The sequence below is a fragment of the Periophthalmus magnuspinnatus genome, chromosome 9, assembly GCF_009829125.3.
Source record: "Periophthalmus magnuspinnatus isolate fPerMag1 chromosome 9, fPerMag1.2.pri, whole genome shotgun sequence".
NCBI classification, from domain to species: Eukaryota; Metazoa; Chordata; class Actinopteri; order Gobiiformes; family Gobiidae; genus Periophthalmus; species Periophthalmus magnuspinnatus.
Genome location: NC_047134.1, coordinates 785,900 through 796,235, shown reverse-complemented (window position 1 = coordinate 796,235; position 10,336 = coordinate 785,900). Strand labels below are relative to the sequence as shown.

Sequence of the window (10,336 nt, the reverse complement as noted above, 5' to 3'; positions counted from 1 at the left end):
ATAAATGGACATAATGTTTCTGGCTCCAATTCACTTTCTATTGAAGGAACTTTCTACATGATCCTGGGGTTTTATTTCACTATTGTGTCTGTAAATCAAGATCTGAACATTAATAACAGACAAATCAGGTGCTTCTGTCCCCGAGGTCGCTCCTGTTAGCCTTAGCAACAGGTTTGATTGACAGCGTTGCTAAGGAAGGAGCGTTACCTTCCACAGCGTCGCTCTGGATTGGCTCTTTGGTTGCTATGATATTCGCTGTTTGAACTGAGGGACACACAGACATTCGGCTTTTCTGTTTAAACCCCAAAATATCTGTTTGATGTAAAAGCAGCATTCAGTGTCAGTATTAATAAATAATCTTTATTTCAGTAAAAACAAAATAAATAGTAATAATAAGTTAATAAACTCCACATGTCATAAATACAGTTGTACAGTCTTCACGTCTGCTCTGAGTCTGTCGGAGTCTCGTCCAATCACACTGAACACATTAAGAGTCCTGTCGCCGTGGGAACAGCACCAAGAGCGCAGCACATCCTTCAGAGCGTCGTGTGTTTATGTTTAGACTCCAGAGTCTGCAGCACGCCAAATATTTCAATGAATCAAAGCAGGAAATGTAGCTCGCTTTTGGAAGTTTTGACCAGTTTGGATAAAGAAAGTTCCTCTAGATCAAAGACTCTCACACTTTTCACACCAAATACACTTCGGCCTCAGAAAATACTTCACTCTCCAGGTGCCACGTTTCAAATGTTTCGGCTCAGAGGCGGAGTCTGCAGCTCGCCGTACATCCACAGTCGAGTAAAGATAAAATGTGTAGCTACTTTTGATACGTCGTACAGTTGTTCCAGATGAATGTCTCTCAAACCTTTCACACCAAATGTAAAACAGACGAAGGGCAGAGTGAGATTACTGCGCTAAATCATAAATCTGTGATATTTGGAAATCTGGACTGGCTCCCGTTGGGAAGAGGACGGACTTTTAGATGAGTTTTATCAGAGCAAACGCAGAAGTGACACGTTTCAGTGATAAAACTATATTGTTTTTGGCTTAATGACGGTTTCACACTTACTGTTTTTTACCCTTGGTACGGGCTTAGAACTGGATTAAAAATGTTTTTGTCAGAAAATATAATTTCTGTTCTGCTCCTGAGTCAAACTGTTCATCCAGGAGCCGAACAAGACGACGAACGAAACACGAAACACATCTGCAGCACGTTTAACCAAGAACCAGCAAAGAAAGTATTTCACTCAAAGCCAAGTCTGAACCAGGACTATTCCAGGTCTAAACCAGGACTATTCCAGGTCTAAACCAGGTCTATTCCAGGTCTAAACCAGGACTATTCCAGGTCTAAACCAGGACTATTCCCGGTCTAAACCAGGACTATTCCAGGTCTAAACCAGGTCTATTCCAGGTCTAAACCAGGACTATTCCAGGTCTAAACCAGGACTATTCCCGGTCTAAACCAGGACTAGTCCAGGTCTAAACCAGGACTATTCCAGGTCTAAACCAGGACTATTCCAGGTCTAAACCAGGACTATTCCCGGTCTAAACCAGGACTAGTCCAGGTCTAAACCAGGACTATTCCAGGTCTAAACCAGGACTAGTCCAGGTCTAAACCAGGACTATTCCAGGTCTAAACCAGGACTATTCCAGGTCTAAACCAGGACTATTCCCGGTCTAAAGCAGGACTATTCCAGGTCTAAACCAGGACTATTCCAGGTCTAAACCAGGACTATTCCCGGTCTAAAGCAGGACTATTCCAGGTCTAAACCAGGACTATTCCAGGTCTAAACCAGGACTATTCCAGGTCTAAACCAGGACTATTCCAGGTCTAAACCAGGACTATTCCAGGTCTAAACCAGGACTAACTCCAGTATCCCCACATCTTTGCTCTGTGGGACACAGGTGACTCTAAACTACGCAGTAAAAGTACAGAGTCTGTGTACCACCAGAGACACACGTACCACAGTTTGAGAAACACTTTTCTGCATATTTGGATTGTTTCAAAGTATTTCAGATTTCAGAGATGTGACTTTTCTCCTGTGACGTCAGAAAACATCCATCATATAAAGGTAAAGGTGCACTATGGAACTTTTTGGGTGGTAGGAATCTCCTCCAGTTTCTTGTTTGTGTGGAGATGTTATTGCTTTTCCTGAAATGTTCCACACTATAAACTAATCCATCTCCAAGGAGACGCATGAGACTACCAGGAGCAGTCCTGGATTAGACCTGGAATAGTCCTGGTTTAGACCTGGAATAGTCCTGGTTTAGACCTGGAATAGTCCTGGTTTAGACCTGGAATAGTCCTGGTTTAGACCTGGAATAGTCCTGGTTTAGACCTGGAATAGTCCTGGTTTAGTCCTGACCAGTTAAGTTACATATCAGATCTATGGAGAGGCGAGCCCACTCATAGAGACACAGAGTTCTATATTTGTGTGATAAAACACCTTAAATACAAGTGAGATAGTTTTAATGCTGTGCTGTGGAACATTCTGGCCAAAGCAATGACATCTCCATGGAGAGAGGAAAGTTCCATAGTGCACCTTTGTCTTGTGTAGGCTTGACTTCTGTTTGAGTCCAGAGCTCACACACACGCACACTTCCGGGCAGAGTGCTTCCTCATGGTGTGGTAGATCAGGTTGTCGTCTAAAAACGAGAGGTCGTCGTCGAAGGCGACGGGGCGACAGCAGGTCTGGGCGGGGCGGTCTTTAGGGGGCAGTCTCTTGCCCTGGACCAGGTTCGACAGGATTTTGTCGTAGTTTGTCTCTGATTTCCTGCACGGTCCTGCGCAGTATCTGAAAATCATCTCCTCGCCGGAGCGGTAGCCGAGCGCCAGGTCCGTCACGTTGAGCTGCACCTGTTTGAGCGCGCAGCCCTGGCCCCGCCCTCCTCTCGCACGCTGCCCCACCACACCCCTCCTCTTCTGGGCAGGCGGGCCCCGCTTCTTGGCCCGTCTGTGTCTAGTCCTGGAGGTTGTGTCAGAGGGAGTGGAGGTGGAGGAGGTGGAGGAGGTGGAGGAGGTGGAGGAGGTGGAGGAGGAGCGGTGTAGTCGACTGATGGTAACTCTGATGAGGTCCAGTACATCTGCGTAATCGTCCAGCAGTGATTCTTCCACAAAATCTGAAATAGACAAAAAGTGTTCAAATCTCGTCTCTGTAACGAAACACAACCAAACAATTTTATCTTTATATGTTTGGTTTTTTTTTTCTTAACTCACTTTTTTAGAGCAAAATGCAACATTAGAAATAACTCGTTGGTTTACACATTCACTCTGGACTTTTTGCAGCAGAAGCTTTGGGGCAGATTTAGATTATTCTTTTTTTTTTTTTATTTGTTCTCGTGTGAGTTTGTTGTTTGTTGAGTTTGTTGTTTTTTATTTATTTATTAATCACAAATGTTAATATTCAAATGTTCTACAAACTCACCCACAGACATTTTAACCTCAGACCTTACAGAGTTGTGTGTGTTTAGTGCGTTTGTGCGTTTGTATTAAAGTGTTAAAATAAATCTGTGTGTATCGGTCTGAGCTGGAGCTTTAAGGCCCATACACCTCAAAGTGCAAATATCGGTCTGATAAATCGGCAAAGTGGTACCTCTGAGTCTCTAAGTCAGAGGCATCAAACTCATTTTCACCGAGGGCCACATCAGCAAAATGGGCCAGATGTGACTGTGCGAAAGGATAAATGTCACTAAATGTAAACAAATGTCATGTAAAATAAATGTAACTACTTTTAATATTGTTAAATATCTGTTTCTGTATTTATTATTATTCAAGTTGTAAATATTACGTGTCTGTGTAACTGTGTATTTCCTGATAAACTGACATTTTTAAAAGTGTGTATTTGGTAAGAACCTTCAGCTCTGATTCAAAAACAGACTTTTTTAGCCTTTTAATTATTGGACAATTAGGGGTTTTTTTTTCTTGAAGGCTGACTTTTTCAGACTTAGCTCCGTGTTTGGTGTCAAAATGTGGACGTAGATTGTACCGACCTCTCCTCATAACACAAAAAACATACAGATTTTCTCCTTAAAGCACAAACTTGTATTCACCTTTAGCGTCTTTCTTGAAACTGCCCTCTACGCCGACAATTTTCCTCTTCCTGAACATTTTGTGATGATTATTTGCAAATATTTCTCTGTGACACTTGTTGGGAAAATCTCATTAGTTTATTGTCAGTGCAAACATTAAAGCAGCACAGACTTATTTTAAAATGACAGTCAAGACTTAATTTACCTTCTCACGGGCCACATAAAATGACGTGGTGGGCCGCATTTGGCCCCTGGGCCTTGCGTTTGACATACACTCACCTAAAGGATCATTAGGACCTGTTCAAGTTCTCCTTAATGCAATCTATCTAATCAACCAATCACATGGCAGTTTCTTCATTTAGGGGTGTGGTCCTGGTCCTGGTCAATCTCCTGAACTCCAAACTGAACATCAGAATGGGACAGAAAGGTGATTTAAGACATTTTGAGCGTGGCCTGGTTGTTGGTGCCAGACGGTGCTGATGCTCAGTTACTGGGATTTTCACACACAACCATTTCTAGGGTTTACAAAGAATGGTGTGAAAAGGGAAAAACATCCAGTATGTGTCAGTCCTGAGGGCGAGGAGGTCAGAGGAGAATGGGCCGAGTGATTCAAGCTGATAGAAGAGCAACGTTGACTGAAAAAGCCACTCGTTACAACCGAGGATGCAGCAAAGCATTTGTGAAGCCACAACACGCACAACCTTGAGGCGGATGGGCTACAACAGCAGAAGACCCCACCGGGTACCACTGATCTCCACTACAAATAGGAAAAAGAGGCTACAATTTGCACAAGCTCAACAAAACTGGACAGTTGAAGACTGGAAAACTGTCGCCTGGTCTGATGAGTCTGGATTTCTGTTGAGACTTTCAAATGGTAGAGTCAGAATTTGTCGTAAACAGAATGAGAACATGGATCCATCAGGCCTTGTTCCCACTGTGCAGGTGGTGGTGGTGTAATGGTGTGGGGGATGTTTTCTTGGCACACTTTAGGTCCCTTAGTGCCACTTGGGCATCGTTTAAATGCCACAGGTTACCTGAACATTGTTTCTGACCATGTCCATCCCTTCATGACCACCATGTACCCATCCTCCTCCTCTACTTCCAGCAGGATAATGCTCCATGTCATAAAGCTCCAATCATTTCAAATTAGTTTCTTGAACATGACGATGAGTTCACTGAACTACACTGGCCCCACAGTCTCCAGATCTCAACCCCATAGAGCATCTTTGGGATGTGGTGGAACCGGAGCTTCAGCCCTGGATGTGCATCCCACAAATCTCCAACTGTAAGATGCTCCTCAATATGGACCAACATTTGTAAAGAATCAGCTCCTTGAATCAATGCCACGTAGAATTAAGGCAGTTCTGAAGGTGAAAGGTCAAACTCTGTATTAGTCTGGTGTCCATCATGATCCTTCAGGTGAGTGTGTGTGCTCTAAGTAGAAGTGATGTTAGTTTTATTCCTTTTGTGCATTTTCAGAGCGAGACAGAGATTAAAGTTTTGAATATAAAAATATAATAAACATTATTTTTTTACTCATTTAGTCGTAAACACACGGCACCAGTCAGTGTTCAGCCATTTGACCTGGATTTGACTTTTCTTTATATCTGGACCTGTGCTACACTATAATGTGTGTGTATGTGTGTGTGTGTGCGTGTGGTGTGTATATGTGTGTGTATGTGCGTGCGTGTGGTGTGTGTGTATATGTGTGTGTATGTGCGTGTGTGTGTATATGTGTGTGTATGTGCGTGCATGTGGTGTGTGTATATGTGTGTGTATGTGCGTGTGTGTGGTGTATATGTGTGTGTATGTGCGTGCGTGTGGTGTGTATGTGTGTGTATGTGCGTGTGTGTGGTGTATATGTGTGTGTATGTGCGTGCGTGTGGTGTGTATGTGTGTGTGTGTGCGTGTGTGTGGTGTATATGTGTGTGTATGTGCGTGCGTGTGGTGTGTATGTGTGTGTATGTGCGTGTGTGTGGTGTATATGTGTGTGTGTGCGTGTGTGTGGTGTATATGTGTGTGTATGTGCGTGCGTGTGGTGTGTATGTGTGTGTATGTGCGTGTGTGTGGTGTATATGTGTGTGTATGTGCGTGCGTGTGGTGTGTATGTGTGTGTGTGTGCGTGCGTGTGGTGTGTATGTGTGTGTATGTGCGTGTGTGTGGTGTATATGTGTGTGTATGTGCGTGCGTGTGGTGTGTGTATGTTCAGTTCAGATGTGTTGTTGCTGTTTCGTGTGATAAAATAGTTGATGTTGATTCATTATTTCCTGAGTTAAACACAAACATGTTTCACATGAGGAACAGAGTTTACTCTGAAACAACTGGACCCACTGAAACTGATCTGCACAAGAGAAACACACAACAACAAACACACAAACACACACACAAGAACAGACACAACAACAAACACACAAGAACACAACAACAGACACACAAACACACAAGAACAAACACACAAACAAACACACAAGAACAGACACAACAACAAACACACAAGAACACAACAACAGACACACAAACACACAAGAACAAACACACAAACAAACACACAAGAACAGACACAACAAACAAACTCACAAGAACAGACACACACAACAACAAACACACAAAAGAACAGACACAAGAACAAACACACAAGAACAAACAAGACAACAGACAAACTCACAAGAACAGACACACACAACAACAGACACACAAACACACACAAGAACAAACAACAAACATAGACTTGAGCTCATCCTGTCACACAAGCACTGGGATAGGGCAGTAGTAGTAGTAACAGTAGTAGTAACAGTAGTAGTAGTAGTAGTAGTAGTAGTAGTAGTAGTAGTAGTAGTAACTGTAGTAGTAACAGTAGTAGTAGTAGTAGTAGTAGTAGTAACTGTAGTAGTAGTAGTAACTGTAGTAGTAACAGTAGTAGTAGTAGTAGTAGTAGTAGTAGTAGTAACTGTAGTAGTAACAGTAGTAGTAGTAGTAGTAGTAGTAGTAACTGTAGTAGTAGTAGTAACTGTAGTAGTAACAGTAGTAGTAGTAGTAGTAGTAGTAGTAGTAGTAGTAGTAGTAGTAGTAGTAGTAGTAACTGTAGTAGTAACAGTAGTAGTAGTAGTAGTAGTAGTAGTAACTGTAGTAGTAGTAGTAACTGTAGTAGTAACAGTAGTAGTAGTAGTAGTAGTAGTAGTAGTAACTGTAGTAGTAACAGTAGTAGTAGTAGTAGTAGTAGTAGTAGTAGTAGTAGTAGTAGTAACTGTAGTAGTAACAGTAGTAGTAGTAGTAGTAGTAGTAGTAACTGTAGTAGTAGTAGTAACTGTAGTAGTAACAGTAGTAGTAGTAGTAGTAGTAGTAGTAGTAACTGTAGTAGTAACAGTAGTAGTAGTAGTAGTAGTAGTAGTAGTAGTAGTAGTAGTAGTAGTAACTGTAGTAGTAACAGTAGTAGTAGTAGTAGTAGTAGTAGTAGTAACTGTAGTAGTAGTAGTAACTGTAGTAGTAACAGTAGTAGTAGTAGTAGTAGTAGTAGTAGTAACTGTAGTAGTAGTAGTAGTAACTGTAGTAGTAACAGTAGTAGTAGTAGTAGTAGTAGTAGTAGTAACTGTAGTAGTAACAGTAGTAGTAGTAGTAGTAGTAGTAGTAGTAACTGTAGTAGTAACAGTAGTAGTAGTAGTAGTAGTAGTAGTAGTAACTGTAGTAGTAATACACTGCCTGGCCAAAAAAAAAGTTGACCTGGATTTATCTAAACAAACAGGTCGTCTCCTGCAGTCGGTGGAGGTTCAGCAGAGTGAGGTTCAGCTGACACCTGAATAAACTGAATGACCAGGTTATTCATCTGTGGATTTTTGGGCATGTTCCAAGACGATAATGTCACGATTCATCAGGCTCAAATAGTGAAAGAGGTTTTTTTGTTTTTTGTTTTTTTCTATTTGGTTTATTTGACAGGGACACTGCACATTTATCAACATTTCTGTAAATGTACCAGATTCAGCCAGAAAGGCTTTATTCATCTGTGGTCCCTGGACAGATGGTCAAACAGTCGCTCTGGTTCAGGAGCAGAGACGTCATTGTCACACACGTCCACCACAGAGTCCAGACCTTAACCCACTGAGAATATTTGAGCTGGAGAAGCTGCAGCGTCAGACTCGACCATCGTCAATGAAACAGGAGAAACATTAAAACAACAACTGGATGGAAATAAATCTGTGACACTGAAGAAGAGAAATCAGAACAACGACACAGAGAAAGTGACGTGATCAAAGATAAAAGAACAAACAAATATTAGAGGGACGTTTTTTTGGCCAGACAGTGTAGTAACAGTAGTAGTGGTAGCAGTACTGTAGAAGTAGTCATAGTAGAAGTACTGTAGTAGTACTATAGTAGTAGTAGTAGTAGTAGTAGTAGAAGTACTGTAGTAGTACTATAGTAGTAGTAGTAGCAGTACTTTAGTAGTACTGTAGTAGTAGTACTGTAGTAGTAGTACTGTAGTAGTAGTACTGTGCTTCTTTCCAAAGTCTCATAATCTCGTGTCAAACCTTCACATCCTTCAGTGTTTTCTGTCACACAGCTCTGTACATCTGACTCTTACACTTTTCTCCGGTCTCCCGCGGTTCCTCCTGCTCCTTCTGCTCCTCCCGCTCCTCCTGCTCCTCCTGCTCCTCCTGCTCCTCCTGCTCCTCCCCGGACCCTCGTCTCCCGCGGGGCTCGGCCCACAGACCGGCGGACAGGCGGACGCGCACAGGCGGAGGCATCTCCAAAGGTCTCTCCTCCTCCAGCACGACCATCACCTCCTCCCCCCGCACCTCCTCCTCCAGCACCACCGCCTCCTCCTCCAGCACCACCACCGCCTCCTCCCCCCGCATCTCCTCCTTCAGCACCGCCGTGCGCGCTCCCGTTGGCGTGAGCGGGCTGGCGTGCACGGAGCTCAGTAACAGCATCAAACAAGTGTTGAGCCTATGACATAATAACCTCATGGTCCACGGCTCCGCGGGAGGAACATGACGGAGGCGCTACGCAGCGGCACACGCCGACATCACCAGAGAGGAGCAGACACGGACAGAGGAGGTCAGCTCTGCTCCTGCGAGGCTCAAACACGGACAGAGGAGGTCAGCTCTGCTCCTGCGAGGCTCAAACACGGACAGATCCAACTTCACGGAGCGTTTGAGGAGATGCTGTGACTTGTGTCGCGCTCAGAACTTCACCAACTAAACCCCCGCCTCCTGCGCACAGACTCAACTGTCCGAGAGGAGAAGGAGGTGCAGAGAGTGGGAGTGACCGCCTCTGCAGACTCCACCCACGGCCACACCGCAAAACACCACAAAACACCACAGTAGTGTACCCATGAGCCTCTGCGCGGGTGAGGAGTCCAGAGGAGACGAGAGGAGAGGAGACAAGAGGAGGAGAGGAGACAAGAGGAGAGGAGACAAGAGGAGGAGAGGAGACAGGAGGAGAGGAGACAGGAGGAGAGGAGACAGGAGGAGAGGAGACGAGAGGAGGAGAGGAGACAAGAGAAGTAGAGGAGACAAGAGAAGTAGAGGAGACGAGAGGAGGCGAGGAGACAGGAGGAGTGGAGACGAGAGGAGAGGAGACAAGAGGAGAGGAGACAAGAGGAGGAGAGGAGACAAGAGGAGGAGAGGAGACAAGAGGAGGAGAGGAGAGGAGACAAGAGGAGGAGAGGAGACAAGAGGAGGAGAGGAGACGAGAGGAGGAGAGGAGACGAGAGGAGAGGAGACAGGAGGAGAGGAGACAAGAGGAGGAGAGGAGACAGGAGGAGAGGAGACAAGAGGAGGAGAGGAGACAGGAGGAGAGGAGAGGAGATGAGAGGAGACAGGAGGAGGAGAGGAGACAAGAGGAGGAGAGGAGACAGGAGGAGAGGAGACGAGAGGAGAGGAGAGGAGAGGAGATGAGAGGAGACAAGAGGAGGAGAGGGGACAAGAGGAGGAGAGGAGACGAGAGGAGGAGAGGAGACGAGAGGAGAGGAGACGAGAGGAGAGGAGACAAGAGGAGGAGAGGAGACAAGAGGAGGAGAGGAGACGAGAGGAGAGGAGACAAGAGGAGGAGAGGAGACAAGAGGAGGAGAGGAGACGAGAGGAGAGGAGACAAGAGGAGGAGAGGAGACAAAAGGAGGAGAGGAGACGAGAGGAGAGGAGACAAGAGGAGGAGAGGAGACGAGAGGAGAGGAGACGAGAGGAGGAGAGGAGACAAGAGGAGGAGAGGAGACGAGAGGAGAGGAGACGAGAGGAGAGGGGACAAGAGGAGGAGAGGAGACAAGAGGAGGAGAGGAGACGAGAGGAGGAGAGGAGACAGGAGGAGAGGAGACAAGAGG

At 44.9% G+C, this 10,336-nt stretch overlaps 1 protein-coding gene across 1 annotated transcript; it reads right to left on the bottom strand.

Annotated features, from left to right (window-relative positions):
- Positions 1–2,581: 2,581 nt before the first annotated feature.
- Positions 2,582–8,948, bottom strand: LOC117375659 (glial cell line-derived neurotrophic factor-like). Its single transcript, XM_055223994.1, has 2 exons — positions 8,729–8,948; positions 2,582–3,150 (listed from the first exon to the last, which is right to left on the bottom strand). Exons 1-2 carry the CDS (start codon positions 8,946–8,948, stop codon positions 2,582–2,584), a joined length of 789 nt encoding a protein of 262 aa, XP_055079969.1.
- Between the last annotated feature and the right edge of the window lie 1,388 nt (positions 8,949–10,336).